The sequence below is a fragment of the Carassius auratus genome, chromosome 26 (genome assembly GCF_003368295.1).
Source record: "Carassius auratus strain Wakin chromosome 26, ASM336829v1, whole genome shotgun sequence".
Lineage (NCBI taxonomy): Eukaryota > Metazoa > Chordata > Actinopteri > Cypriniformes > Cyprinidae > Carassius > Carassius auratus.
The window spans coordinates 15,337,968-15,357,501 of NC_039268.1; the positions used below are offsets into that span (position 1 = coordinate 15,337,968).

The window sequence follows — 19,534 nt, forward strand, 5'->3', positions numbered from 1 at the left end:
TTCCTTTCTTTCTTTCCGCATCACTCTTTTCAAGCCATCTCAATGGGATAAAAAATGATAAAAAAATACATTTAGTGTGGTTTTGCTTGAAACAAGTGCCAAACAATCGTCCATTATGGCAAATACCTTTTTTTTTTTTTTTTTTTTTGCAATTTCTCCTCTCAAGTACGTTCACATCCCTACAGGAAAACAAAGATATGGATTGAGGATAGTTTTTTTTTTTTCAAGATGTAATCTCTTAGAAGTGTGTGAGTGTCGCATGGTGAGTCCGCAGCCAGACACGTAAAACTCTGGGGTTTCACTTCCAGTCTGTGACAACGTGAAATCACAGATGAGGAGTCCCTGTGTGCAGAAGCCGCCTTACGCCACGCAGCTTGTTTAAATGAAATACATGTCTAGACGCTGTAAAAAATACATCTGCTGCACACTGCCTTCAAAAAAAGTGAATTTCAAAGCATGCTGCCATGTCCTGAGTCAATATCCGGCGCAGAGGTCTCTGCCTTATTCATAAAGGCCTGCCTTTCATGTGCCGCCTGTTGTCTTTCCATATCATAAATGTATTCATCTCCTTTGTTTTCTACTGCAAACTGTGCATCCATGATCTATGAAAGCACTTACAACTGTATTAGCATCCAAAATGCATTCTGAATTGGCAATCTAGCACCTCAACACCAAAGAGACAAAGTAGAGAGTGCGAAGAAAAGCGTTCAAACAATTTAGTGAGCCAGGCATCCATAGAGTAGCTGTTTTGAGGCTGACGCCAGTCATCAGTATCACCATCCTGCTATTCTTTTTGGGCGAGCTTACCCCTAAAATAAATGTTATAGATCTAATTGCCATTTGCTCTCTTGAGCTTTGGGAAAGATGGAGTGAAGTGGGGGAGGATGAGTGAAGTGTGGCTGTAAGTCAACAGGAGAAACGCTTCGTCCACTCTATAGCGGGGTCAATATGGGTTTTCTCATTAATGGCTGTTGGGTAACCTGACTCCATTTCCCCAGGCCACCCAGTCTTATTTAATTTAATGTCACTCCAATAAGAAGCTCTCACATTTATTCAGTGCATTTGCTTCAGGCACTCTCTCTCTCTGGAATTTGAGGATATTTATTTAAAAGACCTTTACTCATCATTACAGGAGCTCTGGTCAAGGAGGCAGTCCATAAAAAAGCCCTCAGATGTTAACATATTCCAACACTTTTATATGTCAGAAATGTGTAGATGTTTAAACTATTTAGTAGGAATCTGGTTACAATACTGCTGGCATTTTATTTATTTTTTCTCTGTGTTTAATTATTAATTTCCATTTGTTAATTTTTAAAGCGAGCGTATCCACATAAAAAAAAATTAAATAAAACAAAAAATTGTATGTTCTTGAAATAAAAAAATGATGTTTATGTGCATATGCTTGCATACAGGGTTGGTGTTTTAGAGAGGGATGTGACGATGAAAAGGCAGCTGGTGGAGGATCTTAGGTGCAGACTAAAGATTTGCCAGGACTCCGAAAGGAGCCATAGAGCAGTGACTGAAGACTTGGAGAAGAAAGTAGGTCCTGCTCAAACAACAGATACTGTACTAACCATGGCAACAGCCTTGGAGGAACCTGGAATTAATTATTCTCTCTACCGTTATTGATTGTGTCACTCATCCAGAGTTCAGAGTCTGAACTTCCTAGGCTTCCACATTTCTCTGTCTGTTTAAAAATATTGAAGTAATTGAATTTTTGGTCTCAGCGACCCCACTCTTATTTAATAACAATTGCTTTTCTTTTTTAGATGAAATCTCTCACTGATGAGTCAACTAACCGGAAAGCCCTTGTCGACTCTCTAAAGAGAAGATTGACAGTTGCCACTGCAGAAAAAAAACAGCATGAGACAACCAGCCAAAAACTCAAAGAAGAGCTTCAGAAAAAGGTTGTATTCATCACTCAGTAATTTTTAATGTTATATTTTTTCTGTTTTAATGTTTATATTTTTTACTGTTGCTTATCCTGCACTGTATTGCACGTTTCTGTCTTTCTTTCTTTTTTTTATGAATCACCTAATTACCATTAGTCTCATTTGATGTTTGGCCCCAATGCCATACTTTTCATTTAATCTTCTGCTATTGATCTGTGGGTTCATTGTTATTTTACTAGATATCTATTATATACATCTGTTATCTATTTTGTAATGTAATGTCCTAATTCATGAAATTGTTAGAAGTTATTTTAAGTGTTTATTTTAGTGGGATTTCTGATTTCTGTTTACACATCCCCAGGAGCAGCGAGTGGCCGTCCTCCAGGTGCGCATAAGCGAGCGCGATCAGGCCATGGCTGAGCTGGAGCAGACTGCGTCTAAACAGATGCATGGTTTGGCCGAGCAGAGCTCTCAGGCACTGGAAACACTGCAGAGAAAGCTCACTCTCGCCGAGTCCCAGCTGCACCAGTTCCACACCTTTATTGAGGTATCTGAACATTGAGTTTGTCTTTGTTTTCGTTTTAGGCCATTTACACTTGGTGTTTATTTAAGTCTTGATCAATCCAGTGAGCTGAAATATATTACTGTTTACACCTGGAATTAAAGCGTCTAAAATATCTCTCCTACGATCACATGTGATTGAATCAAAAGGCAGTATTTGTTTCTAAATAGATCATATATGTTAGAGTATGATGAAGGAAAAAAAATGAATTGATTTAAAAAGAATATGAAAATGTTTGTTTGTTTTTTCAAGAAGTTGTGTGTTGAAAAAAGTTGATATCAGGCAATCTGAAGAATTACATACTTTGCATATTTATATTTACATTATCAGTTATTTAAAAAAAAAAGCTTACAAATACGTAACCAGTAAAAAAATTTAAATGGCGGTTGATTGACGTGTGTGTAGGTGGCTGCTGATGCCCTGTCAGGACAGACTAGTGTTTACATTGCAAATGCAACAAGGTCATTTGCATTTTTTTTTTATCTATGAATGTGGTTTCAGCGATTAGATCACAACACATTTATTTACCACACTCCGCTTGTGATCAGATCACCTGAAACAGAATGTGTAAACGGGGTGTTAGATGCAAGGTATGATCGATACGCAGGCCCTAGAGTGAAAAAAAAAATGGATTTGATTCTAAAATTCTTTTGCAAAGATCCGTCATCAAAATCCAGCATGTTTTTGTAGCCTGTGGTTTCGTATAGTCAACATAGTTAACCTGTAGCTGATTCCTGCTAGTGTGTTAATGATGGTCCCCGTAGACGGCCCAGCTCTCTGGCCTACATCCCCCTGTCATGGATTGATGAGCTTTGAACATGCCATTCTGTCAGGAAGCTTCAAGGCGGATCTTTTGGGATGATTATAATGCCTTTTGGGGATCCACCGAAGAGCTTTGTTTGAATTATGCAAATATCTGTGGCCACGAGTAATTGATAGCATGTAGTGTATTATAGTGCAGGTGCAATAGGAATGATTTCATGCATTTAAACTGGAGGAATATTTCAAATTGCATTAAATGCTTGTTGCAGTAATAAAGTCATCTTTAAGACAGCGTGCTAGATTAGTTTAACATGAAGTCATTAAGACATCTCATTAGAACAGCCCTATCCAGCGTTTACTTGTGCTGATGGTAAACATTTACTTTCCCCATTCAAGTGGTGTTGAGAGTGAAAAATGCCAAATGTCACAAAAGATTTAAGATAAAGTCTAATTTATTTTTTCAGTTATTTCCTTAGCAGTTTATCTTCTAATACAATCCAGCGTGGTTTAATGCAGGTAAGTCATTTAAAGAGGAATTTTTCTCCTCTGCTTCTCTAATCCTTTTCCTCTGCTAAATTGGCACAGTGGCTATACGGTGATTGTGGGTAAGAACCCTTCTCCTCTTGGCCCCCATCACACTATCCTGCAGCTCAGCTGGCTCTCAAGAAGCGGCCAGGGGAGCTGTGCAGAGTATGTGATAAATTCACTTAATCTCTTTCCGGATTTTTCTGCGCGCTGGGCTTAGGTCAATTGAATCTACCCTTTGACTAGTGACAGTGAATATCTATTAAGCTTTAAATAAAGTCATATGCACTTTTGACAGTTTGTTGATGAGCTGGGCATCCCTCTGTTGAATTTTGAATGTTGCAGGTTTAATAATGTTTATGTAGTGCATGTAAATGTAAAGCAAAAGCGAAGTGAAAGTTCACATTGACCAATTTATCTAAATTTCACAGAAATTTTCTCACGTTGTGGACCTCTAACAATGATTATGTAAAGAACTCTCAGCGTATTGCTGCATAATATTAATTGACATGGCATTTGTAGAACATATTTCAACCTTAAGACAGATGTATAGTGTGTTTACCCCTGCTCACAGGAGTTCAGTAGAAAATAAGTTTAATACATTTTATATTTAATTATTAATTGTATAACTTAATGACATAACGTTCTTTTCTTTTTTTAATCTGTTGAATAGACCTCTTCCATAATAAACATTTTATTAATTTCTGAATCAAAATTGATTTTAATATTTTAACTGTCCAGATGTCATAAAAAATAATAATAACTTAAAGGATGAAATTCTTATTAGAGAATATAGAAAATTTTTGCATTTAGTAAGAAAATGAAGGTGAAGATGGTCATGTCCAAAAAAACCTAAATGCTTTTGTAAGTGTTTTGGCAGAGAAGAATACAGCTTGACTAGAAATTAAAGCAAACCCCCAACAGTTCCATTGCGAATTGTAATGCTGTTTTTGAAATTTGAGAAAATAAAATATTAACTAAAAACCATGCCTTGGAATCAAACACAATTAATTTCTATTTTAAAAAAGGTACAACTCTCCCTCCAAACTAAAATTGTAAGTTGAAATATAAAACCCATGTATATGGGCATGGGTTTTAATTTCCCAGCTGTTGTCTATGCTATCGTCATTTAAAAAATATATATATATTTGAGGTGTATTTTATTATTATTATCATTATAGTTTTATTCTGTTATTCTTCTTTCTTTTGTATTATTTGTTCTGGGTGGACAGTGAATAAAAGAAAATTGTAAAAGCACATTTTGTGCAATGTACAGTTCTTTCTTACATATACATATATAAACTATGCAGTGGAGATGCTTTGTTAAAATATCAGAGAAAAAAGCTGAAATGAGCACCCTCAATGTCAAGGTCAATGAGTCTCTTAAAATAGCTTTTTGTTGTTGTTCTTCTTGGCAGCAAACTGCACATTTACGTATTATTGCAGTATGTTAAGTCACCTCTACTTTGAAGTACACCTAATACCCCCCACACCCAAATGAACATAGATTATTGTTTTTAGAGTTCACAACTGACAGACATTTGCTAGTTAAATTGCTTTAGTTTTTAATGGCATCGGTGCACATTCGCAGTGTGTGAACAAGAGGACGCAAGACTAGCCTTTATGTAATCCAATAGCATCCCCTGAAATACAATGAAGATCCATTTGAAGTATTTATGATGAAGGCTTTATGAAACAAATAACAGTGATGGGGAGATGTGGGAAATGGAGCATGCCCCAAAGAACTGTGCTCTGATCAACCGCGTGTGATTGCTCTCACTTATACTTCTGTGAGTTAAGCAGGACCATGAAGGAATCACACACACACAGACTGTCCATTCCAAGGTCAGGTTTTCACAAGGCTTATGGGAAATGATACAAGAGATTATTGCTACGATCAATAAGCTGAAAATGAAACAAAGGGGAGCTGACTTTATTGACTTTCTCATGTACAGTGGCAGCTTTAACATTTAATTGTCTCTCAGTATTTAGCAACATCTCCCATTTAGTTTTGCCCTCAACGGACGCAACAAAGAATAAGATCCACCGTTCCCCACTGCCATTTTAAGAGCCTCTCGTCTCCTCATTATTTACACTCTTCTGAGAATGTCTCATATAATATGTGCCATACAAAAAAAAATTGAATAAATCAAATGTGTGTGTTTTTAAGAGCTTGGCATCTCTGTGCAATTCCTTTCCAAATCAACACGGGAGCCTTCAAAATCGTAGTGCGTCAAAAGTCACGGAGCATTCGGCCAATAAAAGCATCCCTATCATTGAGTTCTTGAACACACCACATTCATTATACCTTTATATCTATTATACCTATATTGTACTATTACAGAAAATGTCTTTTATGCATATGTATTTTTTTTCTTTTTCTTTTTATTGATAAGGCACTTGCTAATCAATTGGCACAGGATGTGCAGGATATTAAAGCCCGTTTGACAAGGAAGAAAAAGAGTGAAAGAGAAGGAAACAGAATGTCTAAATGCTCACTAGTAAAAGCAGCATCTATCCTCAACATGACGGAAACAGACCTGGTGAACATGCTGGACACAGATGAAGTAAGTATTGTGGATAACAAAACTTACTGTATATCTACAGAATAACATGGGAATTACAAATGGAAAAATAAATCTCAAACAAGCACTCAAGTTGTATTATCATTATTATTACTGACAATCAAACATTTGTTTGGCATCATAAGTACGTGTGAATATTCTGATTAGAACTGCCAAAATTGTACGTTTATTGTGCTTTATTTTTATTTCGTTTATATATGTGTGTGTGCGTGTGCATGTGTGTGTATATAAATATATATATAATTTCTACATGTATAAGCTAAACCACTTTTGGGGTCTTCCAGTGACACCATGGCGCTCTTACACACCCACACAAAAGAAGCTTAACTTTAGTCTTCGTGGCTTTTAACGGCATTTCCGGCCATGTTTTGTGATTTGCAGTGTGAGGAGGCGTTTGTGGGTCGTGGGCCAGACACAGATTGGGCTGAACATGTACAACACATCCTTCAGCAGCAGGTTTGATTTAATCGGCAATTCATACTTTTTTTTTTTCTTCAGTATTCATAATTTTGTTAATGTGGTGCTTTTAGTGTAATTCACCTTTTTCAAACATATCCTGCAGATTTTAAAATGAACACTTTAATCTTTTAAGGCCCTTTCACACCATTAAAAAGCGAAACAAATCGCAGATGAATGGTCTATTCACTGGTCTATATTTGTCAGGCTGAACAGAAAGCAAAATCACGATACAACAGATGGTGCGATGTGTACGCATTTGTCAGCTGAAGAACAGAAGCATGAGTAGCTCAGGACTATCATTTTTTTTTTTTTTTAATAAACAGATGTAACGTGTAATGTTTAGCTAAAGTAAATAATTTAATCATTAAAGGTCAGCAGCAAAAACATTGGTCCATTAATGATGTCAATAAGTAAATAATAATTGCATAATATGTTTATATATATATATATATATATATATATATATATATACACAATTCTAAAAACAAATTGGCAAGTGAGAAGAATGTTGCGGAAATTTACCTCTGTCCAATTTCTTATGTACAATGCAAATATATAATAATGTATTATGCAAATAGATTATTAAACTCAGTTCACACCCAGAACTGTAAGCATTAACTACAATAAGTATTAATAATAATTAATTATTTTAAATGATTTTAATCTTTCCTTAATGTTATTTATTAAAAAGGTAATTCATGCAAAGTCAACAAATAAAATTGTGGTGAAAGAATGTTGGAGTAATTCAATGTGTAATTATATAGAAAAATACAGACAAAAGAATATTGATGGGGAGTTTGAGTAATATTTTATTCAAACCATTGGCTAATTGTACTTTATGCTATAGTGTAAAGCGAACTGTAAACATTTTATTTAGAGAAATTTTCAAGCTTAGGCTTAACGTGAATGGAGTGTGAAGGCTGCTGCTCCATTGTCCAGTTTTTAGTGCTTGAGCACCACCAAATGTTCTGATATGTGTATTTGCAGGAACTCCAAAGACATTAACCAGAGCTCAAATCTTTCTGGTCGGTGTGCTTCATCGCTAGTGAAAAAAAATTAATAAAATCAACACGCAGAAAAAACGTAGCTCCCGGTGTGAAAAGCCTCAATAAGAAACCATTTTTTCCAAATTCAAAATCTTGTTCACGCCAAATGTTCATGTTATACATATTAAGATTGACTGAATTAGCACATGAGTTACTCCAAATTCCAAACTTTAGCTTATTTTCACATGCAGTGATTATTTGTTATGAATAAAATTAAATCTCTTAGCAGTAATATCTAGGAGATCATTAAAGTATTTTTATTTATCCTCCGTGTGTGTGTTTGGCTGTCAGCCTGAAACGTGCATCTAGTATGATTCACAGGCTCTGACGGGTCACTACATTGCTAGTGGTGTTGACCTTTGACCTCTGTGACCTGTCTATACCCGGTCTGCACATCTCTGCCTCTCGCCGCTGGACACTTTAGAGGACTCTGAAGACTGCCATCAGGCAGCTCAGTCTCTTTCTCGCCGCCTTTTTCTCTCTCCCTGTCTCTTGCTTCCTCTGCTGGGCCGTGAGACCCCGAAGCAGCTTGTTAGTGGTGGGCCAAGTATTGATCTGGCAGGTCTGTCGATGCAGAGAGATTGAGCCAAGCTCCACTAGAGACTCTCCACCAGCAGGCTGCTATTGACACACTCACATACATACACATACACATACACACAAACAGAGCAGCGGCCCGCAGGAGACTCTTCACAGGCAAGTTGCTATCGACGTTTTCTCGACTCAGCCGACACAACTGCTCGCTGTATGACAAGACTGAAACCAGGCTAAGTCCCCAAGGAGGTGCGCTGACACCGACATTGTGACCCGCGAGTTAGTTTTCCTTTCTTTCAACATGCTCATCCTGTTTTTTTATAACCTCCGTCTCCTAACGCGCTCCACAGGGAGGGTGACTCTTCCTCTGACTAGTGATCAAGCGAGTTTATTGGCAGGTGAGCCTTTTTATGTTCTCTTTTCGGGGGGGGGGGAGAAGAAACAGACCACTGGGTCAATGTTGCAATTTGTTTATGTTGTACTTGCATGTTTTGATCACATCCCAAGCTCATTGTAAAAACACGCCTGTGGCGGCATTGCTGCAGATTGATATTACTTTGTGGGTTGCACATTTCATGACACTTTTGAATTGAATATGTGCAGAAAAGGGGCACTAAAATGTTCAGCTAAAATATAAGAATGTGATTCTGGCAGCATTTAGTTTATGTTTATTCTCGTACACATCAGTTCAGAAAAGAAATCCCTGCTAAGTGACAATAAAAGGTTAATCCTCAAAACGCAACCGACTTTAACACAGTTGCTGAAACAACCATATTAGCTTGCTTCTACAAGTCTTTGAGCCCTGTTTCAAGGGAGTCCTACCCGAGCGCTCCTTACTGATAGTGTAATGCTGGACCAGGTGAGCTATGGGGAAGTTTACCATTGTGCAATGAAATGTAAAAATGTATGTTTGTTTATTTATTGGTTTACAAGTCACGCCCTATGGTAAATAGCATTTTGATGTCCTAGTATTCAGTCCCTCCAGAAAAACGCGATTATGCGATCGCCTGATTTAATGCATAATCAGCCAAAGGCCACATATTTATGCGGGGTCGCATTTTTCAAATACGCCGCTCTTTTGCCGCATAAATTGTCGAAAATTGCAGAAAAATTCAGAAAGCAAAATATGCGGGGCTAGCATGATTTCATTTTTCATTGCAAAAAACTCACATATATATTAGCAGAAAGTTGAAAAATGTTGCGTTTACTTCACACAAGTAAAGCGCCATTTTCCCCCTATTGCCATGGGAACCTTATGAAGTGACGTAATTACGTGACGTGATTTGCAAACTCCGCGGTGAAACCAGGGTGAATCTTCAAGTGCGCAAATCATTCTTATTTGCCAACAAAAATAAGCGCGAAGCAGTTTCCCGATTTGTTTACATGACAGTGGAGCCAAATGATATTGCGAGAACTTGCGAAAACTGCGGTTTGATGAAATAGAGAAAAAAAGGTGATTCCCCCAACACCTCTTTCTCACTAGGCTAACGCTGTTGTAGTTTCATTCAGAAGTTGATGCAACTTTACAGTTGTAAGATTGCACTTCTTTGTTACAGAACAGTACCAAAAACTTACAGTTGTAATTATATTAGTAGTATGTAAAATAATTTACGTTGCAGTAAGAGATTGCAACTTAAATATTCTGTGATTTAGTATGCTCGCTTATCATAGGAAGTAATAAGAAATTACTCTTTACATTAAGGTAGTAGCCTAGTGAGAAAAAGGTGTTGGGGAATCACCTTTTTTTCTCTTTTTCATCAAACCGCAGTTTTTTTGCAAGTTCACACAATTTCATTGCATAAAATTGCAAAAACATTTTTTAAGAAAACGTGCCGCAAAATCAAGGATTTTTACCTGAAACAATCACAAAAGAAATCTTCATTTTTCTGGAGGGACTGAGTATTGTGTACTATAGCTTAGTATTGTGCAAAAAACTGCACAAAAATAAGCATGAATTAATCAATAGTCTCCCCGTTATCACAGATTATGTGAATATGAATATTAATTGCTGGTCTTTTAATGCTCTCTTGTGTTCATTTTATACGTACAGGTCATTTTGGTAATTTGGAGTAAAAATGTAGGTAGAGGCATATTTTTTCAATGAGCCTAGGTTGTTTGATCTTTACACGATACTGCAAAACCACTGATGTATGTGAAGTTCCATGGGTGTTATGTGTCAGCACTATGGCCTTTTTTGTGGAAAATCAGGATTGGTAATATGGGGTTTTGTGCGTGTGTGCGAGATACCTAAGCGAGGTCTTTTCTCTCGCCTGTCAGTCTCTGTGTATAGCGGGAGCTGTCACTGTCAGCCACTAATGGCGGAACTACTGTGATGACTTCCTATTACTGCTGTGGCCCTGTCAATACCACAGCCATCACTCCAGTGCCACATGTCAACGTAACAAGCTCATGCATGTCAGAATAATGTTGGGACTCGGTGAGCGCATTTTGAAGAGGTGCCTTTCACTCTCATGTCATTTTATCTGCCTGTCTGAGTCGTGCAGGAAAGGAAATCACACAAAAGCTTACGGGCTGTTGCTTCTGATCTGTTGCCTTTGCCAAGGAGTGTTTCCGCTTTGCTAGCCTCAGATAACATTAATGAACATATCTCTCTCTCTTTGGATATCTCGCTTTTTATTTCCCCTTTACTTGACACAACGTGCTCCAAGCACCTCTAAACTCATTCCCTTCTCTCTTAATGAGACAACAACACTTCCTCACTTGAGGGTCACAACCTGGGAATAACATCACCAACCTATAAGCATTTAGTCCACAGTGCTCCCTGCGGCTTAACGTGTCAGGCCGTGAACAACCCATCCTATCCTGAGTGTCCACCCGCAAACCCTCATCTAGCCCAGGGACCCTCTTCGCCCAGTAGCAGTAGACATTTAATTGCTTGCGTTTATTTGTGGATTCCTAATTATTGACTAGAGGTAAATTATAACACCACAGCCTTTATGAAGAGATGGAAATAACTGTTAAAGCTAATGACCTGAGCCACCCTGCCTCTAGTCATTTATCAACCACATTCATCTCGGCCCGACAGCACAGAGTCATTTCAGAAGTCGTGGACCCCCCCTCCATTCTCGTATTGATTCATGACCAGCAGAATTTGGATTGGAAATCTGTAATTCCGGCTGTATTATTTCTGTTCTGTTAGGCTTACACCGAGGACACTTACACTGAGATTTTCCACATTCTTTGACATATATATGGGCTTCATGCTGAAGGAATGTGGCACTATGTAAACTTAATTTAATTGCTGCGGCAATTAAAGCAGTGACTGGAATTGGCAGAGCTGCAGCCCACAGAAATCTTTGTCAGCTTCTTCTTTTTTATATTGGAGCCAATACTTAACAGCTTATTTCCCTTGCACAAATTTTCAAGCCCCCATTATTTAAACTTTTTTATTATTATTCTTTAATTTGTTTAGCATTATCATTTAGAAAACATAAACGTGGTGACTTGGCTACACCTCTTCTATGTCAAGAATGTTTTTAATTGCTGAATTAATATTGGTAGGGGGCATCAGTTTTATTTTAGTATGTATATACATTTATAGAATTTTTAATGCATTATAGTTTTTCTGTTTTTCATCCTGATATTTACATTGTTGTCTTTCATCTTTATTTATATTACTGAAATGTATTTTAATAGTTTTTTGCTTTAGTTCTAGATTTAGTAAACAATTACAACACTAGGGGCCAAAAAAAAATGTTATATCATAATGAAATAATTAGCCTCATTAAAAGAATTTAATATTACAAACTATCACATTGAGTAGAAAAGAAAAAGTCATGTTAATGCAGGTTATACTGTAGGTTGACTTTCCCCCAAAAAACAGATATGCATGAATGAACAATTAATGATTTTTGTAAATAAATACATTTTAAAAATCATTAAACCATAACATGTATACTTTTTATGTTATAGTTAAACTACATGACATTTTTAGAGTAATTTTCATTTTCAAACCTATTTGAAACCAACAATAAAATAAAGTACCAAGGATACATATCTACAGACTTTTAAACTGGAGATTGTGGAACCTCTTGTTGACTACTGAACATCATTCTCCTTCCACCTAATGACCGTCACTCCATATGCATTCATCAGTACTGGTGATGTCAAGCACCAGTGAACCTAACATGACAGCGTCATCAACAGACCACTCTGCTCTGAGCTTGATGCTATTGTTTGATCCTCATTCTGCTCCCTCCCCTCCATCAGTTCCTAATGAGAGAGAAAGGGAACAAAGACTTGGGGAGTGCTCCATATTTATTCTACAGTGTATTTAGGTCAGATCTACCAGCTCAGGTTGTATAGACCTGACGATGTAAGAAACAAAATTTAAAAAAAGGAGTTTTAATAACAAGTATCTGTAGCCCCAAGTGTCCCAATTCCCTTTCATATTGGTCTCAAATGGTTTGAAAGGGAGAATGGAAAAAGAGGCATTGCAGGGTGGGTAATTACTGGCACAGAAGAATAGATTGGTGCTACGCTTGATTTTCTTACCTGATCTCTTGTTTTCCCACATGTGACACATTCATTATCTTCTAATCAAATGCAGATTTTAGTAGGTCTTGGGTGTTTTAGTTGTTGTTTTTATTATTATTATTATTATTTTTTATTTATTTTTTTTGTTATTCCCACGTTCAATAATTTTGATTTCAAATTAATTTTGCGATCAAAGATCAGAAAGCTTTATATTCTTCCGTGACCATAGAATGCCATACTTTTTTATTTATTTACATTTTTTTATTAATCATCCACACTTCATGGTGGTCTAGATGGGGGAGAATTTATCAAGGTGTATGGAAGTGGCTTCAGAAAAACTGTTTGCCAACAGATTTTAGCATCTCTTTCGCACAGGAAGCAACAGTGCTTTCCAGATATTTGACCCAAACTGCAGTGTCACTTTGCGTAGATATCCAGAAACATCTCGCTGATTGTACGCAAATCTCCACCTGGCTCATGCATAAATTGTCCTCATGAAAGCTTCTCTTAAGACTGATAACAAAAGAGGCCTGATCAGTCCATTTAGAGAGAGTATCCGTGGGTGTGGGTGTGTGTCTTTGCGGGATGAAGCTCAGAGAGTCTTGTGACTGTGCCTGTAGCTTCGCCTCAGGCGCTTTCTCATTCTATGAAACCAGCGTCACTTAATTGGACTATAAAACACCTTCATATTGTTGCAAGGTTTTTTTTCTTTTCACTTCTCCTCAGGCCAGGCCAGTCGATTCCGAATCAACTCCTGGGAGTGTTAATGAAAACGCAGGCCAAAAGAGAGCTTTGTTGAATAGTGAACAGCTCACCAGGGCTGTCCAAGGGGAGGAGATTACCTGCTAAAGCAGCTGTTACATGATAATGACGGAGTCTGCTGTCCCTGCGGGCCTGTTTGAGCGAGCACAGCCAAGATGTGACTAAGGCCTCCCAGGCTAGCGTGGCATCAGATGCTGTAGCATTTCTGCAATGTGCAATAAAATGGCACATTTTTAAGAGTAATTAAATAATATTGCATTCCTGTGCCATAAACCCTGCAACCATTTTCTCTGAAGTTGAAGTTTAGCACTGCTCAAGCGGGCTTTTGATGAAGTCAGCACGGAGACCGGCTTCTACTTCAGTCTACCTGCCCCAGGGAAAAACCCAGCTCCCTCTCTCCCTAATGAGACGCACACTTTTCTCCCTCCGACTTTCTTTCCTCTTCATTTGCGGTGCATCTCTCTTGCACTTGCGTTTACACGTCTCACTTTTTCAGCCTGACACACAGGCTTCTGCCGGATTTAAAACCATTTATTTTTCTCTGCAAAGTCGCTCAATGAAGAATATAAAAAATGCATGTTACTGTGTGTCTTTTAGAAAAGTTTAATTCAATATTTATGGATGATGCAGGCCTTTGATCCCCAGTGCTAATTACCACGGAGTCCTTGAGAAGGTTTTGGGGGGAAGAAGAAAGATAAAGTCAGAGTAAAGGTTAGCACAGCCTCCATGCTTGGCTGTAGCGTAGAACAGACACAGAGATTGCGGGTTTAGCATCCCTTCCTCGTTCCTTGCATAGCTAGGAGTGGTGGCAGGGCGTGAGTGGCGTGGCAGCAAATCAAACCTTAATACAATCCCATTTACTGTTTGAGGAAATGTGTTTCAGATTTTCACAAAATAAGAAAAGCCTTCGTGACCTGTTCCTTGAATTTGTTCCTTGTCATAATTAATCAGAGTGAAGCTTTGAGTTCCATCACAGGTTCGAGTCGTCATCAAAGCCAAAGACACCCCCGAGAAGCTGTCTGGTGTCAAAAAAGGCAAAGGAAAAAAAACCTCTCTTCTTTTTGACAGCTTTTCTTTTCTTTGCCCCTCTCTCTCTCTCCCTAGATCCCCTCTGCAGGCCTGCTGATGGACGCCATGCTGGTGAAGATGAAGGAGGGCAAAGTGCTGACAGAGGAACTGGCTGCACTTACAGCTGCAGTCAGCAAAAACGCCTGACCGGAGGAAAAAAAAGACAGAGAGGGAGCAAGAGACTAATACTTCTGTATGATGGAGTGTGCCCTGCATGGCAGCGGAAGCCCCTTGTCTACACAGTACTCCACCCGTTTTCTGCTCTTACCCTCGTGTAGTCCTGTGCCTCACACACCAAACTCTTGGAAAAGTGATACACTTCTTCTTTTCATGAAAGGCCTTTAAAAAACACTGACTGGTTGGTAGTTAAAAGATACAGTAATCGAAAAGTATTTTATCTTAATTTTACAGATCGCAAAGAAACAGTACCAAATGTTGGAGAGATTACTATTTCTTTATTTGATCTAATGTTTTACTTGTATGTAAATGATTGTGGAATAGTATTTTTCTTGCACATATTTTAAACATTAGCATGTCAGTGTAAATTCACACCTCTGTTTATGTTGCCAAAACAAACGTCAATCAAAATCAAGGCTGAAGTAACATAGTCAACATTTTGCAAGAATATATTTAAACAATTAAATAAAGTCTCTTTCTTGTGTGATTTTATGGTGATTATTTTTTTTTTGTTTTTAGCTATTTTAGCTCATTTGTTTTTGTATGCATCCTTGTCTTCAATTATCAATAATATTGCACAATTTTAAATAATATATAAACTTGATGTAGGTAGTGTGTATTATTTAGAAGTTATATTTTGTCACTGAATGAGCTGTGAAGCAACTACAAACATTTTATGAGAATACACTTGATGAAGAGGTTTATATGAACAAAAATATAGGACAAAAATGTTTGCATTAATTTGCTTGTATGCAATATGTTCATCACCATAACTGAGACCAGACCATTTTTCCTATATTTTAGTAATTCAGTTCACATTTGAACACTGCATTTTCTGGTTGCATATTTGTAGATGGAGATAATAAATATGTAAAATATATACAGTCTTATGGTGCCTTAGAGGTGGTGTCAATACCGTTATGCATAAATTCTACATAAATTTCAGTTGCACCAATAACGATGTTAAATTCATATATATATATATATATATATATACATATATATATATATATATATATATATATATTTAAATCTCATAAATCTTAAGACACATTCTTATGTTGGTTTGGATTCATTAAAAATCTGGCAGAACTTGTGTAGTAAGAAACCATCCTTATATTTTAGATTATACATAATTTAACTTTCTTCATTATTCACTCTTTTCCCCTTTGCATACAATTAGAAACCTTGTAAAGCCATCCGTTCAAAAATTAACCATTAGAATTCTACGTTTTATCGAATCATTTCTATGCTAATGATGTCGTTTGCATTTATCTTTTTGTAATGAAGGATTAGCTCAAGACTGTCCTAAGCATCTCAGGGACCAATTTATCTGCCACCCTGGATCAGGGGGCCCTTGTGGTTAATTACCATTCGTTAATGTAGTTTGAATGCTTTCTTCTTCAAATACTCGAGAGCATACTATTGTAAATATTTGTCCCATATAAATGTGCTGGTTTCTAGTCACTGTCCTCAAGCATAATGTGTCTAATGACAAATATTAATAACTTACAGCTGGGAAAACTACAGAGAGGACCGGCTTGCGCAGGAATAGCTGTGCGCAAATTAGCACGAACTTGATGTCTCCTGCCTTAATGCATACTGCATAGTCAACATGTTTGCGTACCCGCTCCATCCGCCTGACGCAGCCGCTATTTCTGTGACATTCAAATGCACAGAACTCCCTGAGGTTTAATTAACATGGCCTTCCTCAGCCACCCACTGAAAATTAAAACATAAAGAAACAATCAACCCCACATCTTGAATCAAAACTTTTTTGAAAGAAAGAATTAAACATTTCCCTCTGTTTCATTGCCGTATCTTTTTGTGAACGTCTCATTAAGAAATTCACCTTAGGGGACTGACTGATCAGGACTTCTAAATGCTAAGATTTTCCCTTTCCTCCATCCCTTTGTTCCTCTTATCATTTTATCTCTCTCACACACACACATTCATTCACTCATTTTTTTTCTTTCACCCTTAATCTCTCCTTTTCTTCTTTTTGATAGTCTTGGCAGGTTCCTCTGAGAGCGGGTGTTCACCTCCCGCTGTGGGTAGCTTAATGCCACAGGGGCTGTTGGGAGTGATGATGAGGGGCTGCTGGAGCCTCAACCCGTGAACCTCCCCCCTCCCTTTTTCCAAAATCAATAACGGAGACTACTGAGGTCTCCTGCAGCATTACTGGAACAGGTCCATCACAGGTCATACCCGAATCAGTGCTCAGATGAAATGACTGAGAGGTCAAATTTGACAACTGAGGCTAAACATGTTCACATTCGTCTGTTTGAAGTGCATCTGGGTGACAGGAATATATTTATTCCATCAATTAATATGTAAGACAACACATCTTGCTGAGCTTCATGAACAAAGTAGGAGGTGTAGCTCAAACTAGATCAGTAATTTATTTCTGCTAATGCCAGATATGGAAGTTGCTTGAAATGGCACATCACTGGTGCTTCTCAAATTCCTGTCTTGCTTTGATGTATGCAATTACTGTAACTGTATAGAGCTTGTTTTTATATTGTTCTCCTGTGTCATGTCTCAACAACTACTCACACTTACCTCAGTGATTAGGACATTTTTTCGAGAGGCTGGTTGTGACACACAAGACTGAACCACAGTGGTCCAGATAAACTGCATTCCCAATCATTGTGGCTTATTGTCACTATGAATTATATATAAGAATGTTGTTCATGAACTGTAGGTTAGTGTTTGACAATATCCCACAGATCAGACATACAGTCTGATCAATAGGTTGTGAACAATTTAATCTAATTGTTTCTAATTATCACAACCTCTTTTTTTCACAGTCAGTTTTTGTATTTATTTATTTTTTTGTTTTTGAAAAGAAATATATGTTTCTTTGGCCAAATGATCTGTACCAAGGTAACATAATTAGCAGATTGTATGTCTATCACGTTTCTTAACATTGTAACACTGCATCAACTATTGATGAACATTTATTTCTTGGTTAAATAACCCACTGTCTAAAGGAAGGCTAATCCATTTTTTATTCACTTGTAATGCAAGGATTCTTAAACTTTTTGTTGTTGTTGTCAGCCAACATTTACTCTACATTTACTTCTAGAGATTTTAAGATAATAATTTAATAATAATACATTTGTATTTACTGCACTTTTCTCTGACATTGGTTAATGATCACAACATGCAGGTAAACAAATAAAATGTTGATGCTTTTTTCAGTAAGCTGTTGTTGTTGTTGTTGTTTGTTTGTTTGTTTTTTGATCGTTGTTTTTTTTATTATTTATTTAATTTTACATTTGTATTATTTCATTAAGTATTAGATTTTTATTAAACTTGCATGTTCTGGTTCGCCAAAACCTTGGTGTAATGAATGTTACTGCACTTCATGCAATAATCAACAAATGTAATGTATTTTATTTTTCTTTGTATTTAAAAGTAATTGTTATGTTAAGGTAAGGTAAGAATCTAAAGGTAATTTAAAAAGTAGTCTGATTACATGATGTGTAATGTGTTGGATTATTTTTGCAAGTAAGGAATTAGTAACATACTACAATAATCCACCCAGCAATGACAATTAAATGAATTAACTCTCAACTACAGTAAGTGCCATTCATTCTTCTTTGAAATGTTTGTCTGGAAATGCACTTACATTATTTATACACAAGAGGGGGCTATTGTTAAAGCTTGGACTAACCTACTAAGCACATTCTCACATAATCTCATAAATGGAAGTTCACAAGCATTATACATTGTTATCGTTTAGTAAATAATAATAATTTAAAAAAATGGTTTAACAACAAATGCAAACGTGGTTTATCAATACCAAGACGTCAAACACTTGTCATGGCCTCCCTATCACCAGATATGAACATCATTAAACATTTGCTGGAATCAATATTTAATCGTTTTTCATAGACACAGAAAAAAATGTTTGTCTAATTTAGTTAAAATTTCATGAAAACAGTAAAGAAAAAAAAGTTACGAGGCAACACTTATTTTGGGGGGAAAGCATATTTAATATGAGTGTATTTTGTTTTAACTGCACTGGTAGATTTTTTCACTTGTTAAAAAAATAAAAAATAAAAATTGTAAGACTAGGGGGATTTGCAATGGCTGGTGAGTTAATGTCCCTTTCAAGTATACTGTGTCTGAGCTACTAATGTCAATGGAATTACAAAAATAATGCATATTTTCAGACAACCATTGTAAACGGCTCTTATACTCATCATGTCCTTACAATCATTCTTATCTCTAAAATACCTTACTATTTTATCTAGGGATAGACAGCTAACATGTGGCAAAAACTTGAGTTTAGCTTACCTGTCAAAAAGAAAGTTTAGCATGTCGACTGAAACTCAAATCTTGTAAAAGCACCACCAGCGTTTACTCTTGTTTTACCTTTTTGTGTCTGTGTAGTTTTGTAAGCCTTCTAATTTTGGCTTGCACTTATGTAACCAAACCTATAAACTGATAACTGGAGTGTTTTGATAGGAGGCATAATGTTTAAAGGGGGGGGGGGGGTGAAATGCTATTTCATGCATACTGAGTTTTTTTACACTGTTAAAGAGTAAACATTAAACATGGACAAAGTTTCAAAAATTGAGTTGTATGTTTGAAGGAGCATTTCTGTTCCAAAAATACTCCTTCCGGTTTGTCACAAGTTTCGGAAAGTTTTTTTAT

At 36.9% G+C, this 19,534-nt stretch overlaps 1 protein-coding gene across 4 annotated transcripts in view; it reads left to right on the forward strand.

Moving 5' to 3' along the window:
• The window catches only part of cntln (centlein, centrosomal protein), a 144,168-nt gene extending 128,812 nt beyond the window's left edge, over positions 1–15,356 (forward strand). For all 4 annotated transcript variants that reach the window (XM_026204410.1, XM_026204408.1, XM_026204407.1 and 1 more), the window contains 6 exons: positions 1,413–1,539; positions 1,770–1,907; positions 2,254–2,439; positions 6,138–6,308; positions 6,708–6,782; positions 14,729–15,356. In XM_026204410.1, the coding sequence (XP_026060195.1) occupies positions 1,413–1,539; positions 1,770–1,907; positions 2,254–2,439; positions 6,138–6,308; positions 6,708–6,782; positions 14,729–14,839 (808 nt within the window). In that variant the 3' untranslated portion in view covers positions 14,840–15,356. The remainder of the gene's footprint in view (positions 1–1,412; positions 1,540–1,769; positions 1,908–2,253; positions 2,440–6,137; positions 6,309–6,707; positions 6,783–14,728) is intronic.
• The last annotated feature ends 4,178 nt before the right edge of the window (positions 15,357–19,534 follow it).